The sequence below is a fragment of the Denticeps clupeoides genome, chromosome 10 (assembly GCF_900700375.1).
Source record: "Denticeps clupeoides chromosome 10, fDenClu1.1, whole genome shotgun sequence".
NCBI lineage: Eukaryota > Metazoa > Chordata > Actinopteri > Clupeiformes > Denticipitidae > Denticeps > Denticeps clupeoides.
The window spans coordinates 15,847,299-15,874,147 of NC_041716.1; the positions used below are offsets into that span (position 1 = coordinate 15,847,299).

The following is a 26,849-nucleotide window of genomic DNA, read 5'->3' on the forward strand; positions in this document are numbered from 1 at the left end:
GTGGTCAAAGATGGCCACTAGTGTTTTATATGGAATGCTGATCTTACACTTGAAATTGACCCATGTCTCCTTCTGGGTGGCCATCCCCTGGGGTGCTGGTGATGAGACAGTATAAAATGAAAGTGAAGTCATTTGAAACACCACAGCACAGTACACGGTGACACAACAAAACATGTCCTCTGCTTTTAACCATCACCCTTGGTGAGCAGTGAGCAGCCATGACAGGCGGTCCTTCGAACTGGCAACCAACCCACTTGGCCACCGCTGCTCTAAAATGAGATCTCTGAGAACTGTAATCATTTTCTCCTGCTTCCACCCTGCTGTCAGTCCTGAAATCCTCGGGGGCGGAAGAGTTAATGACCCTGCCCCAAAATCGAAACTAAGTTCAGGGGCCTTTTGCCGATCTGTGGCCGTATGGCATGCAGGATGCAGGAATTGATTTGAGCCATGGCCATGGTGGTCACCCGTGCAGCTCGAGTCCAGTCCCAGTGCAACAGCGCAAGGATTTCTTTTACAAACCACGGTTTAATTATTTAATTGATCGGGGCGCTGGGCGGATTAATAATTCACGGCGGATGTAACAAAATCCTCCTGTGAGATTGCACACAGGACATCATGGTCAGTGTGTGCAGAAGATGTGCACATGGCACCGGTTTTGTGGAAAACCTGAATTATTTAGCTCTCTGCTCATCGGTGGCAGCCCAACCAGTCTTGGGTCATTTCATTGATTGTATATCATTGAGCGCTCGGCTCAATGAAGGAACCAGGACAAACAGAATAAATGTGCAGAGATTAGTAATTAAAGGTGATGAATTCACGAGTACGGAACATTTACTGCCGCTGAAGATGTTTGTTAATGTCACATCAAGTGTGACTTGCTAGTTTGCTTGCTATTTGTCTGTACCTTGGAGAGGAGGAATTAATCTAATCCTTTTGTTGTTGGTATATAAGTTCTTTCACTTTAATAAAGTTTGAGAGGAAGTACCTTGAGGCATGATTGACAGCTTTCGCACACCCTGCTTCCTCATTCGGGATGATTTCATCCGCTTTCTGTCAACATGTCACATCCCTCTTCCTTCACTCCTGTCTTTACACTCATTATACACCCTTGTCTTAGGCAGGGTGGCAGCAGACCTCACAAACAAGCCAAACATGCATATTACTGGTGCTAAAGGCTGAAGTGTTCCAAGGCTGAAATGGTGAAATGGACTGTAAAGATCATGGCTAAAAATGTGTAGCTTATAGAAAGGCACATCCTTTCTCTTTTAGCTCCCCACTTCTTTTGTTTTTCACCAGCCATCAAGACTCTGTAATGATACTGAATCGTTAGTAATGATGAGGTTTTGGAAGAATTGGCTCTGTAAAGTGGCCGTGTGTTAAAGTGTGTGAGGGGGTCAAAGGCCTTTGGGCCTAAGGTCACAGGGTTGAATTTTTGGTCATTCCTCTAGAGCAGGTGTCAGCAACGCAGACTTGTCTGGGTCATTAAACATTTGTTGCGTCATTGGCTTCTACACACATATTCGTGCTAGCAAAAAAACAGCATTTTTCCTAGCTGCAGAATTCCCTAAAGATAGTTGCTGTGATGGTTAATCATAATGTTAAAGTGCATATAGGCAAAGATGGAAACATTAAAAACAATAAATAACAGGATTATAACCATTTAGAGTAGTATACTGCTGTGCTAGTAAATGATTACAGTAGGTACACTGTAAAATAACAGTGCTTTCAACTGTCTGCCAGTACTTTATATCAGTAGTATTTTTGCAGTCTGTTTTCTTAGTTCATCTCAGAGTAAGCCATATTTTCTTAGTTTTGTTTCTCTCTAGGCAACTTCCTTCACCCTGGATTTGAATGCATCGCCATCTCCATGGCCACTCAACTTCAAATGCTTTATTGCCCACTCCCGAGATGAGCAGTGTGATTTTTTTTAAACTCCAATTTCTGCACAAAGTAAAATGTTGGTATAAAACATTATCCCCCATCTGCCAGGGATGTGGGGAAACACTGGCCCTGATTGCAGAGGCTTGTCTGATTACTGATCCCAGGCATGTCTACAAACTCTCTGGACACACAGGCCGTCTGAATATTAAACTGTCATTGCAGGGGTACAATATCTGGCCTGTCACCATTGACCAAGAAATGTCACAAATGCGACTCAGCACTCTGTGGAACAAAGTTGCTTTTTTGGATTTCCTCTGGATGTTTGGAAGAAAAGAGGTATGGGACCTTACTGGCCATCAGATCTGACTGCCTTGATGTGGGCACCTTTGTTATAAAGTGCAGTCTTCAGCTCCCTGCCTGACTCGGCTACTTTCTGAACCAGGCAGGCTGCAACAAAATTGCTTCTTCACAGAGCCCCCAGAGCATTAATGGGTGAGGAAAATGCAGACCGGCATCTGCTGCATTCACCTGTAATCCTGCTCCCTTTCCCTTTAGTTACAAAAAATTGACCGAGAGATCCATGCTGCTCGCTGTGTGCCCCCTCCAATCACTGCTCAGAGTTCCTCTAGAACACAAAGGACATTAATTTCCATAAAACTTCCCCACTCTCCTCAACAGCACATCTTGTTTGAACAGTTAAATGAGCTTGAAAAAATGTTATTAGGGTAAGACAAGCAATAATTATGCTAAAAAAAATTAGGTTTAGGGGATTTATTGGACTTTTTTCTTTGTTTCTTGGGTGTCAGTACAATCGAGATTTCTGGGACTAGTGTTGTTTAGTAGTACTGTGTAATGTTTGTCGCCCTACAGGGCTATTTCCCATTAGGAACATTAAATTCCTTGATGAAATTCCTTCAAGTCAGATGTGATGGAACATAGCTTGTGTCGCGTTCCCCACTTCCCCAATTGGGCCTATGGTGTTTTACGAATTGAAATATTTCTTCTGCTTATCCTTGACTATTGCAGTGACTCAATGAATGTATTGCTGAATAAAATATTAATTGGTTTTGTAAGTAATAAAGCAAGGCCAAGAATTTTCATTTTCTTTCAGTTTACAGACGTCATCCTTTCCAGAAATGCTGTGGGCATAAACAACTGAGTCTCTTAAGGACTAAACGATGGTTTTAAAGAAAACAGAAAAAAACAAGCCAGTATCTCTTATAGTGAAACTAAAGAATTTTTTAATCTATTTAAAATCTAAATATAAATGTTACACACCATCAAGTCAAATGACAAAATATTGCTGCAAAGGAGGTCACTCTAAGCAGAAGATTCACAGGCCTCTATGACTTCCTGCACTTTTTTTTAGTTCTTCATACAGTTCATGGTTTGTTTAGTCTCGCTTATCTTCAGACTGCATTTTTTTTTTTTGTAGTATAATGCTGCCACCATTTACATTTATATATTTTGGGGCTGCTTTAGTAATCGCATTTTATAGCTCAGCAGTGGAAGTTAAGACTTGAGAAAATTAACTCAAACAATGAGATTAACTCAGTCATTAACGCCATCATTTCAAAATATTTTCTGAATGCAGTCTAAATGCCTGAATACTGATATAAAGGCTAATATAAGGCTGTTTTACAAGATACAAGATGCAATAAGAAAGCATTTAAGGCATTTTAGCTCAGCCATGTGCTTTTTAGAGGTTATTGAAAGGTCAGTTCCATCAGACTGGAAAAAGTCGGTTTTCTTGTGTTCTGTTGAGTTTATGGGAATTCATATGTGTACCAAATAGCCTGTGGGCGCACTCAGCACTGCTTTTGTGTTGGGACTAAGCGCAGCTCTACACTTTAAGCGTAGCACGTGGTACTTGTTCCCTAGTGCAAGGTCAGCAGTCCTAGGGATTTACAGAACTAACCACTTGGTAGTTATCTGCATGAGGAGTATCTAACTTTTTTAGTGTGATTATTTCCTGTATGTATTATAAAGGCTCTGTATTTGACTTAATCTTTAATTGCCTGTTTTATTCCAAGCATGATTTTGGTATTCATTGTAGCAAAGGGAAAAGAAATTAAAGTACGATGAGACGAATTTGCATTAGCCATAACTTAATTCATTGATATTTCATCATTGAATTCCAGCTTTTCAAGATCAACAGCAGGGTTTACTGACTAGTATCTCAGCCTCACCAAAATCCATTTTGAAACATTCACTGGAGCCGGAAATGGAAAATAGGCCACCATTTTTAGCCCTCAATGAACAGTGTTTGGGGAAAAAAATCAGCACTGCAGTCTTTTTTACTATTATCTTTCATGAGCGGGCCTGATACTTCACCACACAGTCTCATTTCTTATCTGATGTGTCAGTAGCATTAACAGACTGGTGGGTGAATGATTTGAAAGTTCTGGTTCGGATGTCGTGAAAATTCTAGTCCTGAAGACAGGAGAGGATATGGATAAAAATCACTATGGCTTGCATACGAAAGCCTAGGATAAACCTTAATGAGGTTTATCCTGGACTTTACAGTCCATTTCACCATTTCAGCCTTGGAACACTTCAGCCTTTAGCACCAGTAATATGCAATAATGAGCTCCATGAAGGTCTCAAAGGCATTCACCTCAACCTACCAAGATGTATCTTAAAATAAATGTATGCACTTGTGTCTAGTTATACCACTGGTACTACCCACTTAAGGTAAGCAGATTGCTCAGAAGAGAGACATCCTGAGAGGGATTGCTTGTGTAACGAGAAGACTGTGGGTAGACTGTCCTTTTAAAAAGTGCCAAAGCTGAGGCCCAGACATCCTGTGGCCATAGGAAGATCCTGAGATTATGGCTCCTCACCTTCCAGGTTAATACAGCCATGACCAGCCTCTGGACCACTAACCACACCCTTCATTGAATTTTAACTACATCTTTCACCAATTCTCCAACTCGTCACTGGTGTGTGTACTCTGGAGCAATCATCCAAATTCAGGATATATCATTACAAATGGAATGAATTTATGGGATTGAATTGTGAAAATTGTTGGTGAAAACTTACACAAATGATCTTTTTCTCCAATTGTCAGTTTCCTGATTGTTTTCACCAGTGTCTGCCTGTATAAAGCTGCCCAGTTTGTTTCTGTTCTCTGTCGAGTCGTTGTTTGGTGATGTTTCCCCTGTCTTGTTCACCATGTAATAAACCTGTTTCGTGACGTTGTGTGTATGCCTCCTCCTTCCTCGCCATGTCCAGCCATCATGACATAAATATATGTCTGGTTATTTTTCCACCCTACGCTGACCTGGTCATAATCCCTTCATCATACCCACCATCAAAGCCTACCATTGATTATGGGCAGAAAGTTCATGAGTCTGCACTTTTTAACTTTATGTCTCTACAGGCCACCAGAGCCATCCAAGATGTAACCTTGCATTTTAATCAGCAAACAAATGCCAAGATGCCTGCAAGTGCCTGACTCCTCCACTACATGGGTCGAAGGGCAGAGGTTCTTCAAATCCCATAATGAGGCTTCTCTACACCAGCAGTGCTCTGCAAATTCATAGCTCATTTACAGCAGGGCTTCTTGTTGCATCCTTAACACTAGACAAATGTGTACACAGTGTTAAGTGCTGCTCACATGACAATTGCACTGTGACAGCACAGACTACGTTCCTTTTCCTGACGTCATTCCTTGAAAACCTCATAAATGGATGTTTAGAGGATGTTTATAAATCTAGAGAATTTATGTTGATAGCATCAGCTTGTCACCATTCTCATCCCAGAATTTGCCAGTATGTCAGTGTGGAGCAACCATTTTGGACCAACTTTTGGACACTGATTACCTCCTCCACCCATTCTTCTGAAACATGAATAACATCTGCTGATAATAGGGAACTGCTGCTCAAAACTGAACTCTTTTTCCACAGTCAATGATTTTTAATCCACAGAGTCCCACTTACCAATGCTCTGGCTGGAAAATTCAATAAGACAAGGAGCTGCTGCAAACTCAATGGGCACCCACCAAACCTCTTGAATTTTCAATTAGACTGCCACCGTTGGTTGTCTCAGCAACAGTAGGTAAGAGGTGGCTATTACTCAAAAAAAGGAACATGGATGAGTTCTTGCGCGGCAGGAAAGCCACATCCCACATGCAGAAACTCACATCTCCAGAGAGACTTTTATTCCTAGGCCTTTAAATAATGCCTTTGATAACAAATAATGTATGAACGCATTTCCAATGAACACTGAAATAATAAAAGGGCCTGATAAAATACATCACGTGACCAGAATCAGTTTGTTACTTCATTATATCTTTCAAAGAAGAGGTTAGAGGTTACCAAGACTGTGCTAATTGCAGCACTATGCTCTAAAAATGAATACATAAAGCAAGTAAAAGGCACAATCTTCAATGATCAGGTCACATTAAAGGTGGTAAAAGTTATTTTAATTTACAGTATGTGTTGTGGTCTCTTTTTTATATTCACTACAGGAGCAATGGATCAAGATGACTGCAGAAAAGGCATGTAAGCAGTTATAGCAGCAACTTCAGCTCTGGCCAGGAGTATAAAGGTTTTTTAATGCACGTGCTGATCTGATGCAAAGGAACCATGGCAGGAACATTGTGTAGCACAGGCGTTACAAGAAGCATGAGTGTCCGAAGCTGTCCTGTGGCACCTGGCACCAAAATGTCAGCAAGTTGCTAGGTGGAGCCATGGATCAGACATTTTTTCCAGCATGTTCCAAAGATGCTAATTGTGATCTGGGGAATTTGGAGGCTAAGGGTCTGGTTTTGGTGGTGACAACTAAGAACACATGGGGTACCTTTGCTAATGTAAGGCTAAAGGATTTACCAACATAAAAAAACAATAGATGTCTGCTTGCTAGTTATCTTTGTCATGGAAAGGAGGAACTACAAAATAAATTGAAAATGGGAGAAAAATATTTTATGATGACACACACAAGGACCTGTCACTTTCTCTAGTGTATTCCTCCATTTCATGTGACCTGTCAGTGGATTTAATGTTGTGGCTGATCAATATATATATGTATTAGCGTGCATTGAAACTATCAGAGAATGATGTATTTTTGTGTTTTGTTTTTATTTACTTTTTTTTTTGCATGAAGGGAATTTTTTTAACATTAATATATGGTTAATTGGGGTCAGACCAGCTAATAAAAGCACATTTTGAAGGGGACTTTTTTTTCATGCTCTCTAGGTATTAAAATGCTGTGATTGATGTGGTTTGTAATCTAAAAGATTGTTGGTCTCTAGGCTGGGTAAATGGTTTATTTCTAGCCCAATGAGAATCCTCATAAATGCTGGGTATGATGTTATTGCTCAGGTAAAAAAAAAAAACAAGAAAATTGTTTATTTGTCTGAAAGCAGTTCACTGGTTTAGGATATTTTTCTCGTATATCAACCATAAAGCACTTCTAGCTTTGATTCTCATCTAGGTATAGAATCTATTTTCTCAAAGGTATTAATTTCATGGTCACAACTGACCTGCGGCAGTTTACCAAACATAGATTAAATCTTTATCTAAACCTTAATCTCTGTCCACATTGACATTTAAAGAATGAGTAGCATGAAAGAATATTGAATAAATAAATAGAATTAATAAATATGTCAGCCTATCATTTTTTCTTTTTCAGACCATCCGAGTTCTTTTTATAATTGTGTTCTAGTTTGCTTCACTGTATTTTTGCCCCATGTGCAACTTTTTTTTTTCTCTATGAGTCCCATTGAAGTAACTTGGGGTTAAGTGTCTTCCTCAGGGACTCAATGTTAGTAAGTAAGTGGGGTTTAAACCTTTGACCTGTGAACTTGCGGTCATTTCCTATTAGGCAACTACCACCTGAAGCTGTAGTTTAAAGTTATGATCCCTAATCTGGTGAGATAGTTGGGATATTCAAATACCCAGTTGTGTAGGTTTCTGATGCATGTTTTTCTTTGATTATTGTCAAAGAAGAAAGGTTGGTTTGCTTGCATTTTTTCAGGAATGCTGCTAAGAATGTACCAGGAGACACAGCGTCCTCTAGTGGACAGTAGACAGCCCACTAACAGCCCAGTATGGCTAATCCACCACTTCTCTACTGCAATTACAGAACAGCCAGTCAGTTACACAGAACATACCTTGAAAAGCGTTTGGTTAACGAAATACAGGAAAAAATACAGAAGGTGAAAGTGAAATGATAATGAGTGCATCGGAATATTGGTTTATAATATTGTTAAATGTATTGAATGCATTGTAAAGACAGCATGCACAGCATAAAGACTTTTGTTCCCATGAATACTTGTTGCTTTAATCGGTGGGTGTAGTCCTGGTACATTGTGAGGACTGTTATTTCAATTTCTAACACCAGTCCTGCTCGTTTGTTGTGAAAGGTGGGCAAGTAAAAAAACACTGCAAATAAATTCACATAAAAACAGCACTGCACATTTGTTCGTGCAAAAGCAGTGTCTTCTGTAATATATCTTTTACATGCAAGTAAATTGTTTGGCACAGCTGGTCTTTACTTGCACAGTATTATTATATTTTTATGCCACTTTAGCCTTTGCATTTCATAAAATCAATTAAGTTAGAATGCATTGTGGCACGCAATTTTGCTGTTGAACAACAAAATAGTGGGGTTTCCATTTGAAGATAGTTGTTTTCTTTATTCAAAATTTAAAAGGCCAAAAGCATGTCTTACCCGATTACTTGAATAACTGATCAATAAAATAATCAATAACTGCATTCTATGCTATATGCATGCATCTGTTCTCAATGCGGGATGTTGTCCCGTTCCAAAAACTGAAACCACACCTATGAATCCTCCTCTACACGCTCAATGAGAAGGATGCTCGAAATCAGCTTGATAATTGTTCATCATTTTTGATTTGGTGTAAAATGAAACTAAATGTCATGCTGCTGCAAACCTGTTCTCATGAAAACATAAACACTACAAGCGGATGTAAACCTTATAAACCACACCCCAGCACACACGGGAACCACAATTACGTCCCAGTGGAACTATTTATTCCATTGTACCTCCTGAGAAGGTGCATATCTTCACCTTTTAATTTCTCAGGTTTTCCTTTGTACAGAAGCTGTGACCTTTTCTTCAGCCAAAGCAGCTGTCTTTGGATTACAGGAGAAGAGCAGGCTATTGATAGAGAGACGTGGGCCATTATACACTCCACGCTCAGAAAGGTCCACGATATTAGACAAAACAAAGGGCCGCTCCGGCTCTTTCTGAAAGTGGATTAATTACGGTCAACTTTAATTGGCTCCTCTGGTCTGTGAAAACCTTTGACAGGAGCCTGAAGTGACACTTACAGTATGCCAAGTCTTCCTCCGGTGTTTGCCCTTTGTGAAGCTCCCCGTTAACCTTTCCTTTCCACTACATTTTATGTTCAATTAAATTCTGTGTAGGGAATGAGGAATTAAAAAAGAATAAGAAAAAAGACAGACTTGTCATTCAGGCCAGGCAGTGCTTTCATGAAAGCCTTTCCATCCCTAGACCTTTTGTCCACAACCTGCAAAAACATAATTAGTGGCAAATGCACACAAAGATTACATGGAAATTATGGAGGGAAATAAGGGGTTCAGTCTAATTGTCTCCTTGGAGGAAAGGTCACTGCTAATCAATGCAGAGCGATTGTGAGTGATCACCTTTATCTTGTGGTGAAACATTTCTATCCTGTTGGGAGCTGTCTTCCAGGACTATGATGCCTCCAACCACAGGGCCTGTATCTCACCGAGCAGAGCATGAAAATGATCATATATCATGACCTTCAGTCATCAGATCTCAACCAAACCAGAAGCCTATGGGAGATTCTGGAGCCCGACCTCCATGAGCGAAACACTGAATGAGGGAATGTCTTCGTTCATTTCTAATAAATATGGAGACAGTTCCAGGAGCAATTAAGATGTTCTTAGCTCAGAACATTCTGAAACACTGTCACCTCGCATGACCTCGACGTTTCTCCTTAATACATGAGCATATCTGCCACCTCTTCTATTAATGCACGCGTCATCCTAAGATGCTTCAATTTTCTGAGAGAGAAATCATTTGTGCTCTCAGGGAGCATTTAATAATACACAAAGTAGCTTCCCATATGAAGATATTACTCTTCCGGCCTGATTTTATGCAACAAGATTAAAGCAAAAGTAAGAAATGAAAATACAATGAAGAGCCCTCTTAGGCTAATTTGTTTCTCCTGTATTCTCACTTAATTTTAGCTCTGATGAAGCACATGGGCTGCACTCCATCCATAGCTTTTAACAATACAACACTGTGAAGCACAATGAGTTTGGAATCAAAGTAATGACTTTTTTTTTTATGCTTTAAAATGAAGTTGTGCTTGCGCTTGAGCAAGGACTCGGGTTCCTTTGCACTCTTGTATTGTAAGCAGCTAAATGGAGTCTGCATGCACAGGCTGTGGCCATTAGCAGAGCAGCTTATACGTCTGTATAAGCACGGCCTGGATAAATTAGACTGTAATGGCAATTAGGAATTGACAGAGTTGCCCTTTGTGCACCCATGTGCATGCATGCAACCTTGTGCATCTGAGCGTGAGCTGCATGACCTTAGCTAATAGACATGTAAATGAATGCATAAGTGAATGAGCAAATAACAGGCATTTAAAATGTTGGCATTTCACCACAACGGTGCAGCAGAGGCATATGTAATGCAGGTGGCGTGCAAAAAAAAATCTTTAGCCAAGGCTTAAGTTTCACTGGGCCCTTTGTCATTGTGTTTTGCTGCAATTAATCACTCGCTCCAAACGCATTCAGAGCTTAACCTGCGTTTAATTGGGCAGAATGGATCCGAATGGATTAATTGAATGATTTATTCAGCAGAATTCCACAAAACACCACAAAACCCGAGCTAAATGGATGGGCCACTTCCCAGGTAGCTGCACCCTTCACCTGCAATTCCTTGTAGGACATTATTTGACGGATTGATTTGCCATGTGCCAATGTGCCACTGTTGGAGGGCATCCATAATGTTTCTGTGGGTCAGCTAGCTCACCGGTTCCAAGGACAGAAATTTAATCCATTGTTTTCCTTAAACAATCATGTGTCCAATGTGAAAAATTGTTATTGGACAGTTTGGTCAACAGACCAACAGATCTGCGGAACTTTTGCTTTCAGGTGAAACTTGCTTGTGGACGTGAAATGGTACATAACCAAGATAAAACAAAAAAATACTATGCAATCAATACAGCTTTTAAAAATATTAATACACGTGTGGCACACAGGGCTTCGTTCATTTACAGCCTGTTTTTGGTACATTAAAGTTTTTCTAGAAAAGTTCTAGAAGTTTTCTTCTAGAAGTAGTTGGTTACAAATGTGCGGGTCACAAAGTTATGTTGGTCTCAATTGCCAAAATGATTGATTTTTAGATTTTGAAACATATCTGAGGAAACCTATAGTGTTTTGATATACAGAATGCATTCCTATTATAAAAATTATACTATATTATAATTCCATTCAGTTTATTTTGTGGACCAAAACATGCATTATTCATGGGAAATTACCATAAGGGATGTTATAGCAAAATGTGCTGTTTCTGCCTGCACTTTCTTTGGTATTCATTGAGCATTCCATGGTTTGGAGTGTTTTGATCAATCTCTGAGAGATGGTCATATTTGAGACTGAGGTAAAGGTCAATACATGCACATCATTAAGGTATTGAGGTGTTGAGACCAAGTTGCTTTAAATGTCGAAGTAGGCTATGATGAGTGGCGGATGTCGACTCATGTAATTGGTACTGGAGGTGACCTATTGACCCAGCAGTGGGGCAGTGGTGGCCTAGCGGGTAAGGAAGCGTAAATCAGAAACATAATCAGAAGGTGGCCGGTTCGAATCCCAAATCGCCAAGGTGCCACTGAGGTGTCACTGAGCAAAGTACCATCCCCACACACTGCTCCCCGGGCGCCTGTCATGGCTGCCCACTGCTCACCATGGGTGATGGTTCAAAGCAGTGGACACATTTTGCTGTGTCACCGTGTGCTTTGCTGCAGTGTTTCACAATGACAATCACTTCACTTTCACGTCTGAAGCCTGGCCTCCAGCCAACCCCACACGTTGGATTTAGTGATACCTGGAAAGCCAAATTAATTCTACTAACCTTTGTCTCTTTATCGGTGTTATTTTACACATGTATGTGTATTATGAAAAGTAAGTCAAATATTTAACAAATGAGTTGTCTAAACTGAATTTTCCAAAATTTCACCTGCCTGGATCTCTCAAGTGTTACATTTTTAGGCCATTCTATCCATGAAGGGCTGTTTCCCACACAGCCCACCACATTTTAATACTTAATGCTGCTAGGAGGCAGGCTGAATTACATATGGCTGGTCCTTCTAGCCCACAAAACCAGAGGTTGATGGACCACAGTCTGTCTTCAGCAACCCTAAACATTCATCAATATACTGACACTCGACACCTCAAGTCAATTTTCTACTGTATGGTCTGGAGTTTAGAGAACTGATGTTGTTTCAAGGCTCTTGGAAGACCATGGACAAAAAGGAACTGGTGGACTCGACATTGACCCGAACCAGGCCCGGTTTCAGGACTTGTCAGGGACTTGTCAGGGATATTCAATTGTGAGTATTACAGTAGGGATGAGTGGTTTTGTTTTCACTGGTTTGCTTTGCTGCCTAAGACTTTGCACAGTAACTGTATATACAGAAGAAAATACAGGAAATCATACAGCAGTTTAATACTCAAAAAACATGACAGTTTCGTTAAAAACCAAAAACATTCCTCTTCGACAGTCACCTTGTTCTTAGTGACATTCTGTATTAATGCACTTTGTTTGAATCCAGCCAGTCTTCGGGTTACGGGTTAATCACAGCAGGTTTGTTTGCGTCTTTTTTCCCCTTTCAAGTCTCTTCCCCCGAGTCCTTCTGATGGAGACTTGATTAAAGTTATACATTTTTAACGACTGAATCGCTGCCTGACGCAGCTGTTTCAGAGCGATGGCTGAACGTACCAATTTAACAGCACCTCCGGGTGCATCAAAGCGCCCCCCAGACTGTGACCTCAGGACACACTGTTAGGAACGTGAAACATTACTATGAGGAGTCTTGACCTAATCTGAATGTTTCCCTCTTCATACTGTTGTTTTTCATTATTCTTGTGCATGCCGAGGGCCATTCCAGTGCAGGAGTCACGGTGGCCGCGGTTCCCTGGATGTTGATTAACATGCTAGAGATTTTCATGGTTCATTTTACATCTTGCTCTTGGACTGCCATTAAATGGAGGATTTTACCAATGTCTTTGCGCCAGAGGCCATTTCTAGCAAAGTGCTAGGCATTTTTTTCTTTCAGGTATGGGCACGGATTTGTTAAAATTTGATTGTTTGCCTCAAGAAACACGCACTGCTGTGATAATTATGTCAACACCAGTCTTGTTTAATACAGTATGGGTGGATTAAATAGAGAGCCACTGAGGTTTGAAACTGAGCTCCGCTCCGTCACCCATGGATCTAAAACATCTTTAATATCATGTAAAATTCACAGACAAACTTGGTATTTGCGGCGAAGCTGACCTACCAGTCCTATCCCTGCAACTTTCCTAAGCCTCATTCTAAGATCAATTTGAGGTCGCCAGCCATATGTATAGGAATAGTTTGATATGCTGGATATCTAGGTTGATAGAAAATGGGTTGTGTTGTAGGAAGAAAAGGATTCCTCATCATTTGATGAAAATTATCAACTTACTTAATTTGAAGTCACCAAGAAATTTAACTGGAAAACTGATGAGACAGGCTAGTGCAATTTTCTGAAGTGCCTGACAACACTGTGAGCAGATACTCATCCTGCTGATGGGTTAAGGACCTTCAACGGCCCTGTCCAGCTCTGCTAGAGTAACTGGAACAGTGGTGACCTGGCGGGTGTCAAAGCGGACTTGTTGTGGGTTAAAATCTCCTCAGGCGCCTTTCATGGCTGCCCACTGCTCACTGATGTCACGATCCGGTCCGAAATGGGGTTACTCCGGGATCCGGACCAAAGTTTCATTGTTGTCATGTGAAATGTTCCCTAATCGTTTTCACCTGTGTTAATTGTATAAAGCTGCCCTGTTCGTTTCTGTTCGCTGTCAGGTCTTTAACGTTATGTTCTGTGTTCATCCATGTCAATGTCTCGGATGTCTCCCCTGTCCTGTGATTCACCTTTAAACCACTGTTTCGTGGTGTCAGGTGATAGCGTCCTTCATTTCTCATCACTCTTCGTCCTCCTCTCTGTGCACCCGCCGCGTCATGCCCGCATGGACATGACAACTGAGGGTAATGGGTTAAATGCATTGTATCACAATGATGAAATTATCTCCTGGAATCTCCATCCCACTCTTGTACTGGGTGTCAAAGCAAGCCTTACACATGGATGAACATATTGTGCCTGTGCAACCTCCGTAGGGTCCAGGTATTAACTCACGCTACCAGTAGTAACGCCAAAACCTAGTCACACTCTCCTGTGAACCAGAAGACCCAGGTTCAAATCCCACTTGCTACCATTGTGTCACTTCTCTCTGGAGATGTAAATGCCCCTTTAGTGCATCTGTTTCATTACACCAAAACCACTGACACTGATTAACAACCATTTGATACTACACTCCGATTTAAAGGTGTTCCTTGATTATTTTTTTTTTATCGGAGAATGTCTCCAAAATGATGTCTGTTGTCATTTTTCACCACAAAGGGACAGCAGATTTATCTCAAAAGTGAAGAAAAGGACCCTTAGCTGCTATATTTTAAGGATGGTACATTGTGAAATCCCTCTGGAGGATTATTTCCTTCTTGAGAAATAAAAAGAAAACATGCACACCATTAAAGAATGGTGCATCCTTGCCTTTCTTAAAGCATCCAGAGTCACATCTGCAGATTCTCTGAAGAATGCGATTGTGTGCTTCTCTTTTTTGAAGGTCTTACCTTGGAAGGACTCAACTCACCGTCCTTGTCTATTGACGAAATGGGGGCTGGTAAACTTCCAGGGCATTGAACAGGGTATTGCAGCATGAAAACACACACACACACACACAAGGGTCAATTTAGCAGTGGCAACTGACCTGACCTGCATGACTACAGACTGGGGAAGGAAACTGGAACACCCGGAGGAAACGTTCAGAATTCTGTCAGAGATAAACCAGGCAGGGACTCAGGGACACTAATCTCCTTGCTGCAAGGTAGCAGCAGCACCAAACTGCACTGATGCTCACAGTAAAAAGATACAAGACTAGATGCTCTCCAGACACATTTCATAGGCGCAAGAAAGCTGAAACGCTGCGAAATATATGTGTCTCTGTGTATATGTCGTCAAAACAGAGACATCAGGCATTTTACTTTACTGCATTTCACTGTGCACACCAGCCATCCGCTTTTGCAAATAATTTAATGGTCCTGAAACCAGATCCCGGAGTGCGAGTCAGACCTCAGACAGAGGTGCCCTGGCTGATGCGATCGAATTCCGGCAGCAATTTGTGCCTCTCGCATTTACACCTCGCACCTTCCATTACATCTTGCTGAAACAGATGCAACATGAAGATACAGATCACGTAGCCACAGCTGGAGCTCCTTGTTAGGATGTGGTTAGTGGGACAAATGTGAACGTGCTGCAGCTTTTTGCTGAGATGTTTTTTTTCTGTCCATACTGCAAAAACGGGTAATTTCATTACTGGCCTGCTGGAGGTACACATTGCTGCTGTGATCTGGCTATAAAAAAATATATACTGTGTGCATTCTGAGTGCTGGTCATTCTGAGATTAAAATGGTTTCGGCCTGCACTGTACACCTTTATGAACACTTCAGAGGTTTTGGCCCATGCATGGATTAAAATGAAATGAAATGAAAAAACTTTAAACTTTCTAAATGCATTTCAATGTCGTCTCTCTTTATTCTTTTGGCTTGCAGCGCCATCTGCTGGACTCCAGTCGCCTTGCACGCTTTTCCGTCGGCGGATGATTTGAGCGGCGTTTCCGTGGCAACCGAGAAGCGCTTTGTGTGGGTCTCTCTTCTTACCCACGGGGGCATGTGAAAGGACATGTTGGCACAATGGACTTCATTAGCTGTGTCTAATTCTGGAAAAAGCACACACACACCACGCCGCCATCCCCACGATCTGTCGCCTTCTCGTGTTACAGAAAACAAAAATTGTCACAATAATTTACAATTTCCAAAATTCCAATTGCTTTGCGAACAGCTTTGGCCTTCGGGGATTTAAAACTGATAACTCAGTTTAAGTTGCTCCACAGGACGCTGTAATGAGTAATGATAAAACCAGAGAATGAGAGAGAGATCGATTTAGGGTCACGCGGTTTAAAATCTATTCTCTAAAGTGGCCGCTAGATGGCGACACAGCATAGATAATTTAAAATCAATGTAAGATTCTAAGGTATTCAATAACAAAATGTTAAGAAATAGACCTGAATTTAAAAAAATAGACCTGTAAATAAAAAAAAAGTGTAACAGTAAATTCAATAGAATTCAAAAGAGCTTCTTTCTTTTTTGTCTCCAGAGTCTCTCTGTTTTGGCCATAATGCTCCTCTGAATGCTCAGCAGGAGTACGGGAGCTGTGATGATGATCCTAGTAGCTCCAGTTCTCCATCTCATGGTGTAAAAATCCTGCAGAGATGGCTGATATGATCTCCTTCTGTAGTCCCTGAATACCCTGTTGTTCTGAATCAGTACAGTGGCATGATAAAGGCCTAGTTTTAGACTAGACTAAAATGTCAAATTAAATTATATATAATAACAGGATGTAAGTATGTTATATTACATGGTAATGTAAAAATACAACACAATTACATTATCTTTTAGTATACTGGCTTTTTAAATATCATACATATTATAATATATAGCTTGGTGGTGGTAAAAAGGCATGGGTTTTACTTTCATTTCACTAAAAACACAGCACATTGTAATCCTTTCATCGGTTAAACGTTGTGAGGCGGGGTGAAACAGGAGTTCGCCTTGTCTTTCTTTCACCTGGAGGAAACATTAGCTCCTGAAGATCTGAGGGGAGGGCGGCAGGGGACTTTCCAGCTCTTTCACTCTCCTCTTCCCCGGTGCCCTGCTCGCACCAGGCCTCCGCAGCCATCTAACACCCCTGAACCTTACCAGGACACGTCCGCCTGCAGGCCAGCCTTGACCTCATCCCCTGAATGTTTTATGCGGGCTTACACTGTACCTGGCACGCGAGGTCCAAGGTGGCCCAGTGTGTTTTAAATGTCATTCTTGTTTCTGAGAATTTAACTGGATGCAGTGTTAATCATCTTTCATGTTAATTGCCATCTTAATAAAAATATCATCTTAATAAAATATCACTGAGCAAAGCACCGTCCCCAATGGCTGCCCACTGCTCACTCAGGGTGATGGGTTAAAAGCGGAGGACACGTTTCCTTGTGTCACCATGTGCTGTGCTACAGTGTTTGACAATGACTCTTCAGTCACTTCATTAATGGTGTATGATAAAATATAATATAAAACAGGGTCCTTTGCCTTCTATGTGTAATTCCACTTCCTGTGAGGAGAGCGTCTACAGCAGATTACATTTTCTTCTCCTGATGCAGATGGAAACGGTTACTGATGCATGCCGCCATGGGCCCTGGTGCTGTTCCCATTTGGGGTGGCAGGAAGTTGTGCCCCAGCGATGCATCATGTTTAATTGCGAGCGCTTCGCCTCAGCCCGCGCCGGCGGTGTTGGTTGAGCAGCACGCGCCACTTCCTGTGTTCGTATGAGTCAGAGGCGACTCATGAATTGGTGAATCAGCTTCAAAAAATCTCAGGCCTCTCCGTGTCCCCCAGCCGACCGCCTCTCACCAGCCTCCACCCCCTATTCTGGAGGAGGTGCGGGGGGGATAAATAAATAAAAGGAATAGTGTTCCTCCCCACCCAGGGCCGTGTGTGTGTGTGTGTGTATGAGTCACTTCCACATTCAGCAGGGGCCAATTACTACTCACAAGCGAGGGGAAACCCACGAGTAGGATGTTTTTCAGCAACATCTGTTAGCTGGTTTGGCTCCGCCACTATGTGGTTAGCCTAAAAATGGCCGGGCGGAGTGGGAAGGGGAAAGTGTTGGAGGAGGGAGGCCCAACGGCGCAGGGGCGTGGAAAGGAGGTGGGAGGGGAATGGAATGGTCGTGTGTGTGTGTGTGTGTGTGTGTGTGTGTGCGTGTGTGTGTATGCAACGAGAGGGCGGGTGAGGGTCCTCATGCCAGAGTGGGCCAAGACCACCCCCAAAGTTTAATGGGATTTCCAAACCCCAAAAAACTACAACCCAATGATGAGTCTAGCTGAGTATCCATCACACTAGCAAATACTTGGATCCTATTATATATAAATATATATTCAAGTACAAATATCCCATGTTTTTTTTGGAAAGTCTATTTTTATTATTTTAATATACATTTCATATACATGAAGTTAAGAAATATGCATTCATCTATTTATTGTTTTCCTTTTGCATTATTTATGGTTCAAAAGGAGAACCTTACATTTTGTTACATTCATAGCTACTCAAAACTATATTCAAATATTATTGAATAAAACGTGTGTTTTATTTGCAGTAAGATTTGAATGAAAATCCTGAAAGAAAAGCAGCTGCAATTTGAAAGAAGGTTCAATTCATTTGTTATAAGAACAATTTGTTACTTCTTATAAAACTACCTTTTATGCTAAACTCTGAAAGTGTAAGTATACTTACAATGAAGTCTCAGAAGATGGTAGTGGCTTCTTTAAATAAAGCACACGCATAAGAACAAAGAACCATTATGCCATACACAATAAAACACAATAATATATTTTTATTGCCCTGGAAATAATTCACTCATTCATCAAAAAAAAAAGTCCTTAGTCTGATCAGAGCAATGGTGGCATTCTTAAGACATTTCTCTGCGCTGACCGAATTCCACACAGAGGGAGGAATGGGGCCATTTGGTGGTAGTGGGGGATGGGACAAACAGGGAATGAAATTAAGGAAGTCTGGGGGTGCAGGGCAGAGAGAGAGAGAGAGAGAGAGAGAGAGGGAGGGAGATGGAAGCATGGAGCACATGCTGGGCAGAACATTGGGCTCATTGAGAAAAAGTGTGCTGCTCTGGAGCTCCTTATTCTCTGCTCGATTTAACCAGGAGCCGCAGATTCGCAATCCAAACGCGGCCAGATCAAGCACAGGGGGTAAAAACATTATTTCGTATGGGTATGCATTCAATGCTGTTTAATACTATCAAATTAGGTGCAAACAATGCTAAATAATTGAACACCAATTTTAAAATGCCATTAGTCATTGCAACAGTGCAAAACGGATTGAACAATACATTTTTAAAAGAATGTATCAATGTATGTGTAACATGCTCTAAATGAACGTACGTTGTATAATCCACCCCCGATTATTCCAGACTGCAGTTGGCACCTCTGTCTAAATTAAATTAACAGCTTTTTACATTTACGGCATTGACCAAACGCCCTTGACCAGACTTACAGTCAGTAGTGACAGGGACAGTCCCCCCCATGGAGACACTCAGGGTTAAGTGTCCTGCTCAGGGACACAATGGTAGGAAGTGGGGTTCGAACCTGTGACTGCGTGGTTCATAGGCGAGTGTTTTACCCACTAGGCTACTACCACCCTGATAACAGATCTTATTCCTCTGTTGCTCAGCCTCACAAAAAAAAGCCAGGGAATGAATTTTTTATGTGTTTTGCAGTTTCATTTGTAGTTAATTAGAATTTATTTGTTTGTTAATTGATCGAGAACCCTGATATTTTGAATGGCTCCCGACCTGCAGGAACAAAGGTCAGGGTACATGGCTAAACTGCACATACCCGTATCCAACGATCCACACACACACTTGATAATTGTGTAAAGTCAGTAAAGAATCCGGCAGAGGTGCGACATTCCTCTATTTCTGCACCATTCTGCCCTCCCCTGCTGGGCGATTGGAGTGTAAATGCCCGTCCAGTTCTTTATCTCGCAAATAAAGCCCAACACTCACAGATATGCATACACACCTATGTGTGTGTGTGTGTGTGTGTGTGTGTGTGAGTATTCTAATAACAGTAGTAATAGTAGGTGTAGGTAGTAGGTAATAGAAGGTGTGTGTACACCAAGCAATAATACATAAATATATTGATATGACTGCTGTGGTTATTGCGTCGTAGTGTTAATATTGAAGTATTTGAGTCGGGTCTGCTCAAAATTAAAAGATTTTTGGCGGGCAAATGAAGACGTGGGTGAAGGGTCATCATACTAGCATATCCCCGCCCCTCGTCGCCGAGGAAGCCCCTCCTTAAATCGGCCGTGAGTCGCTGCCTGGTCATCCTATTAGCATATCCCCGCCCCTCGTCGCCGAGGAAGCCCCTCCTTAAATCGGCCGTGAGTCGCTGCCTGGTCATCCTATTAGCATATCCCCGCCCCTCGTCGCCGAGGAAGCCCCTCCTTAAAGCGGCAGTGAGCCGCTCCGAGCCGCCTTCATTCGGCGGACGCGCGCGCTATTTTTAGCGCCATTTGGATTGGCTCCAGGAGCAGCTACATTTTTTTGGAATATATAGATCTTTTTTTTCCACGGTAATTTATTTGTTTTGCCTGATTCTCTATCCTTTACTCCCATCACCCCTCCCTCCCGGCGTAGAAAGGATTTAAAGGGCAGGATTATGTAGCCGACTTATGTTTTCAGTCCCATAGACGCGAGCGTTCGGTCCGGAACCAGCTCGGTAAGCCGCTCGCCACTTTCCCCCCTCGCTTCTAATAATAGTCAGCAGAGCGCATATTTCTATTAATATATGTATATTTTTGGTGTATGTATAAATATTTTTAAAGGGGCTATATCTTAATGTCTCTGTCGCAGACGCGGGCGACCTTGCCCCCCCCCATTCGGGAGATCTCTCTGGACGTGTTTTTTTTTTTTTTTTATATTCTTCTCTCCGTAGTTTAAAGCGGCGGAAATTGCGCGTGCACGGCGGCCCGGCGCGCTTTTAAAGGGCCAGCGGCGCGCTCTCGCGCTTTTACCCCCGCTCGGCGCCGGAGCTGCCGGGCATCCGTACAGCCGACCGACTTCCTCCGCCCCCCAAACAACGCGTTCGCCGCGCGTCCGCAGCCGACCAGCGGGATTCGCGCCGCACGGTAAGGCCGGCGTGCCGCCTGCAAGCGCGTCGGGGGTCCGTCTGTTTCTCCTTTGGAGCGCTCGGCCTTCCGCGGATGCTATCGTGGCGCGGGGGTCGTGCCGAAATCTCCCTCCCCCTTGCCGCAGTGGCGCTCCCGCGGCGTGCGCGCGCACCGAGGCACGACCGGGGACGTTTTAATAGAAAACGTCATTTTTTTTTTTTTTTTTTTTAAGTATCTCGCGGCGTGGAGTGAACGTGTTTCGGCGGTGTGAAATTTCCGCGCAGCACCGGCTCGCCTGACCCCCCCGGCGCCTTTGCCTGCTCGGCTTATGCGCTTAACCGGAGTTAAAACCCGTGGACGTCGAGCCCGTGGCGCGTAATCGTTCACCGCTCCGCGGTATTTTCTGTTATTCGTTATTTCGCCTCTCGAGCCGCCATGTGATCGAACATTATATGCCCCCTCCTTCCCCGCTTCCTTCCTTCCTTCCTTCCCTGCTTCCTTCCTGTTCTTGCACCTCCCCCTCTCCAGCGCCAGGTTGTTAGTGGAAGGGAACACGGGGGCGCGTTCGCCGGTGGTCTCACACGCTGCCGCTTTCTCTGCAGACCCTCCGACTGCCGACAAGATGAGCGACTCCGCCAAGGATACCGTGTCGCAGAAAGACAAGGACGGAGCGGAGAAGAGGGGACGCGGGCGGCCGCGGAAGAACCCACAGGTGGGACGCGGAGAGGTGCGTGTTAAATCCACATCCAGGCCTACTGCACCGTCCACAAACCAAAAATCACTGCCATACTGAACATGCCCAGGCCATGAAGGGAGTTGAGGGGAGTGACTTGGTGTTCTGGGCGGGGGGTGGGGAGTCATACCCAACATATCCTTTTTATTTTATTTTTTTATAACAGGACTATTAATATGAATAATTACAGATTTTGTTTATTTAATCACATTTGCAGTAGTAGTGAAATGTTTTTCATATTTCCTCCCCCTTCTCTACCCACTCACCCAATCCTCCTCCTTCAAATGTGTTATGATGATCCCGCCTGGCCAGTTTTTTTTTTTTTTTTTTTTTTTTAAAAACACCAGCGGTTACACTCCGGTTTAGCCACGCTGGGATTGGCTGAGCTGCCAGGAGAGGCTTGTGATTTGGCCAGGGCTTCTGTCTGTAGCAGAGGCCCAGGCCGCTGATGGCTACCACTGTAATCAGACCTGCTCCGCAATAATCGATTGCCGGATGCATTGACCACGTTTATTGGCTCCGCCCCATCCAATTAAAAAGTTCTCCAAATAGAACTTTGCACCTAAGTGGCGTCTCTTCGCTTGCTGCTAAATCACCTGAGACACACCCTCCTCCAGCACAATATTTCAGACCCAAATGCAAAAATCCAGCCCACCGCTTTCTAGTTGAGTGAATAGAAAGCCGGCTTTCGTACTCATTTTTGGTAAGCCGGGATGTAAGGGCACAGCCTGTTCAGGCAAGTTGCATTTAAAAAAAAAAAAAAGCACCCGCTCCCAACCCACCTGATGTGTGCGCTCTCATTCTGGGTGGTCAACGTCCCCTCGTTGCTCTGAAAACTGTGCCCACGGTCACATCAGCGGCATTTAGGCGTCATGACCAATTTTTTTTTTTTTTTTTTTTTAATGCCCATGTGTATAAAATATGCACAAAATTCATATGTACGGCAATTTTTTTTCATAACTAGTATTTGTCCCTCTTTAGCTTTTATTCTTTTCATATGTTCTTCCCCGTCCCTTCCGAAGCTGTTGATGCACTTAATCAAAGTTGGCAACCTATGGCTCGGCACCACCTGTTAGTCTTAAAGTAGCAGTGGGTGTCAGTTGCACGGACCTTGAACAGCACTTTCTTTGTGCCGTAACAGAGCTCTTTTGCCAGACGAACAGTGTATTGTGACCGGCAATTGACTTTTTTTGCACCAGGCTGTATACGTATTTATAATTATAATTTAATGGATTCCTAAGCCAATAAATACCAAACTCTTCTGGGAACGCTATGTAGTTACAGGGACCGTCCCTTGGAGCAGCTCGGGGAATATGGTAGTAAGTGGGATTTGAACCCGAGACTTCTGGTTCATATTGAGCGTTTAACCCACTAGAGTACTAAAACCACTTTTCATTAAGCAGTTAAAAACTTTTTTATTTTTTTTTACCCTCCCCTCCTTATTGCATGTGATTGAGTGACCTGAGTGACTCACAGGTCAAGGCGACACTTGAGCACCTCACTGAAATATTAAAAGCGTGCCAGGAAGCCCCACACGCGTTTCCTGCAGGCCACGCCCGGCCAGAGTGTCCACCTGGATATTGTGTTTGCTGACGTCGCTGACTTCCGCTCCGTCCCTTTTCCGCAGGAGCCTAGTGGATCTCCGACTCCAAAGAGGCCGAGAGGAAGGCCAAAGGGCAGCAAGAACAAGAGCAGCTCCACCACCACCAAGGGCAAAGTGAGTGTGTGTTTTTTTTCTGCCCCTTCCATCTGTGGGGTCAACTTGACTTTGGAAATAAGGGCCTAGCAGCTACCTTTTCAGACGTCCCGTTAAGCCGGGGTCTTTTGATTCAGCCAAACAAATACAGGCCACATTGGCAGATTTGCTGCCGACAAGGTCGAGAATGGGGGGAAAAAAAAAATAATAATAATAATTGTATTTGTTGTGTGAAGGAAGTCTACTAAGTCATACTGCAACTTCTATTATCTGCTTTAATGTGAAAGTCGTTCATCCTGCCCGACTTCCTGTCCTGTAGTTTCCTGCAACATGTGGCGCTGCCTGTGCCGCAGGTGCAAACGCAGCAAGAGCAGATGCCCCCTCCCCCAACCACCCCCCTTCCTCGTCCAACACCACTCATTCTTTTCCATCCCACGTTGTCATGACAACAGCGGTCCCCTCCCCCGGCCCATACGCGTGCACACAGACTGCTCTGGTTTTGCTGGTTTGTGAGTGTGCCGTTGGTGGTCGGTCCCACCAGCTGTCTCAGAGCCCGTGACCAGGTGGCGGGCGAGCTGGAGAGCACTGCGAGCAGTTCCTGTCCTCTGTCAGATAAAAGCCAGCGAACCCGATGCCCCCGGGCCATCTGCCCACAAACGTGATTAACGTCACCCTCTAGTGTTCGCTCCGCGCGTTCCAACGTCGGCTTATTTTACCTCCCTTTCTAACTGCTGCTGCTGTTCTTCTCGCAACCCTCTTTCAGAAAGCAACAGCGGCAGCACCCGCAGGGACAAAACGGCGAGGAAGACCCAAGAAGGCGGTATGTTTCCCTCTTTTTGTAATACAAGTCTTCTGTCCACTGAGTTGGGATTTATTTATTGTCCATATGCACATCCCCTCTAATCGTACCACCCGCTGAGGCACCTCCTTCATGCAACCTGTTTAAGTGCACCGGCCTGTTGCCGATGGCAACCCCTGAAAAACATTTGCATTTGGCTGCAGTATTTTTTTATTATTATTTTTTTTATTTCTCTAGTACAGTGTTGTAAATACTTATACATTCCCCCCCGCTTTTATTTATTTGTATATATATATATATATGTGTGTGTGTGTGTGAGAGAGGTGTATTTTAGGGTCATTCAGGAATATCCTTGTTCTTCTATTTAAAAAAAAAAAAAAAAAAAAAAACATGAAATAGGAATAATAAATAGTCAATGACACATTTGCTGATTCACTACATACTGTTCTAGAGTGAACTGGCCTGTTTTTGCTTTTTGTCAGTGCAATGGTTTTCAGCTCTTAAAATGATAGTGTTTTCTAGTAATGAATGAAAAGTGAGACTGTGCTTCACAGCATTCCACTGGACCTCAAGACTAATTGTTGCGGGGAGTGACCCATGTGATGCCTTTTAGATGCTCCAAATGATCCAAAAAAAATTTGATTTCTAAATGACCATGAACCTCAGTGTATATGTAATGTACACTAAGTAATGTATAGTTAGTGTGGATATATATATGTATACAAGCTCAGCATTGCGGTATATGATTGGTCGATGAATCACCCTTGTAAGCTCTTTAATAAATAACATGCGGCACAAGAAGTGCCTCTTGAAGGTGCCGTCTCCGACCGCAGAATTTGTCCCTTTCCGCTCCAGCATCAGACTCACTCTCTAGTCATCACATTCACGTTCTGCTTCGGCATTTCTCTTGCATGAAACATGCATCTGCTTCCCCTTCATTGCAGTCTGTGCCCATAGGAAAGTCCTTCAGCTTTGAGTCACACTGTGCGCTCTGCCAAAATCCGGTACATTTTGTGAAATGAGTAGTTGCTCCAAGGTGTGTGGTTATTATAGATCTCTACATTTTCACTTTCACTTAGTTGATCTTATACAGACGTGTCCTGCTCAGGGAGAACAAAGTGTAGTGTTTCATGGTCATTTGGGTCATGGGGTGGTAGTAGCCTAGTGGGTAACACACTCGCTTATGAACCAGAAGACCCAGGTTCAAATCCCACTTACTACCATTGTGTCCCTGAGCAAGTCTCCAGGGGGGGACTGTCCCTGCAACTACTGATTGTAAGTCGCTCTGGATAAGGGCGTCTGATAAATGCTGTAAATGTAAATGTCTCCGTGTCTCAACTGTCAACCTGTAGGGGAAAAGTTTATCAGTTTGTGAGAACTGGTGCCCCTTTGCATGCTGGGTCTTCCTGCTGGCCCCATTTATCCTAGACTAGTCCCCAGACGTGCTGGATGAGAACCTACTGGCACGAACCTGTGGATTTATGAATGGAAATCTCTGAGCCAACAAGGGTGGTGGGGAAAAGAAGCAGGAGGCTGAGTGATGGATGGAGCTGAGACGGCTCACCCCTGACTCACCGCCTGAATCACGCCGGAGGCTCCGGACTCAGGACGTTTTCCATCCACTGTGGGGATTCTGCTGCGCTCTAATAAAATCCTCTTTTATTGTGTGTGTCTTAGGAGAAAGAGGAGCAGCTGTCCAAGGAGTCTTCAGAAGAGGAAGAGGAGGAAGAGGACGAGCAGTAACTTGCAACTTGCGCTACCTCATGATATATATATTTTTTTTCCTTCAAATATTTTGACTTCCTGTCAGGCAGAGCTGGACTGAACCTCGATACCAGTGCCACCCTAACCTCTCCTGTTAACCCTTCCCCTCCTGCACCCTAACAGGGGTTCGCACAGACCTTTCAACCTTTTCTCTGCAACACCACTGGAAGACACTGACTTAAGTATGTACATCATGCATATATTCATGCTTGTGTGTATGTGTGCGTGTACCCCAGTCTCTCTGGGTTTATTGCAAATGTTTGTAGACTGGACCGAACTATACAGAGCCTGTTAGAGCGTCGACAGTTTTACAAGCAGCAGTATGCAGGATTCCATTTAATTCAAGTACCTGAATCCAAAACTGGTTTGGTGTGAGATCCATGAATTTTATACTGTTCTACTGGACAAAGGTGAATTTGCCTACTTGTTTTTTTTTTATTTGCCGTGTGTTGTGGTGTAGTTTAATAATAAAAAAAAATACGATCATGTATCACTTCTATGTACTTAGCTGCGAAGGATTGGTCTAATCAGAAAGACTTTTTAAACATATATTATAGTGTGGTTTATTTCCCCCCCCCCCCCCCCCCCCCCCCCCCCCCCTGGGTCCGGGCGAAACCCTCCACTTCTCTCCTCCCATTGGAAACATTAGACCTCTTTAACAACCAATAAGGGCTGAACGGCTAAATGTAAAACCTGGATGATATTTGGATTTCAAGTCATTGATTTAAAATGGGGTGAAGTTAGGATGTGGATGAATAGCATTTGGACCATATCTCACTTTTCAATTATTATTATGATTCCCCCCCCCCCCCCCCTCTTTGGTTCCATTTACCTTCTTTCTCAGTGTCGGGGAACTAGTTTGCGAATCAGTGGTCTCCCCTCAGAACTTAATGCTGCTACCAACTTTGTTC

General features: G+C 43.1%; 1 protein-coding gene across 5 annotated transcripts; it reads left to right on the plus strand.

Annotated features, from left to right (window-relative positions):
• Window positions 1–20,276: 20,276 nt before the first annotated feature.
• Window positions 20,277–26,534, plus strand: LOC114798808 (high mobility group protein HMG-I/HMG-Y-like). 5 transcript variants are annotated; one of them, XM_028994791.1, is made up of 6 exons: window positions 20,533–20,555; window positions 20,772–20,964; window positions 21,549–21,658; window positions 23,307–23,396; window positions 24,139–24,195; window positions 25,852–26,534. In XM_028994791.1, exons 3-6 carry the CDS (start codon window positions 21,569–21,571, stop codon window positions 25,915–25,917), a joined length of 303 nt encoding a protein of 100 aa, XP_028850624.1. In that variant the 5' UTR covers window positions 20,533–20,555; window positions 20,772–20,964; window positions 21,549–21,568; the 3' UTR covers window positions 25,918–26,534. The 5 variants fall into 5 exon arrangements, with proteins under 5 accessions (XP_028850623.1, XP_028850621.1, XP_028850625.1 ...); XM_028994790.1 differs by lacking the exons at window positions 20,533–20,555; window positions 20,772–20,964 and adding an exon at window positions 20,277–20,409 and having other exon boundaries at window positions 21,549–21,673; XM_028994788.1 differs by lacking the exon at window positions 20,772–20,964 and having other exon boundaries at window positions 20,440–20,555; window positions 21,549–21,673.
• Window positions 26,535–26,849: the final 315 nt, after the last annotated feature.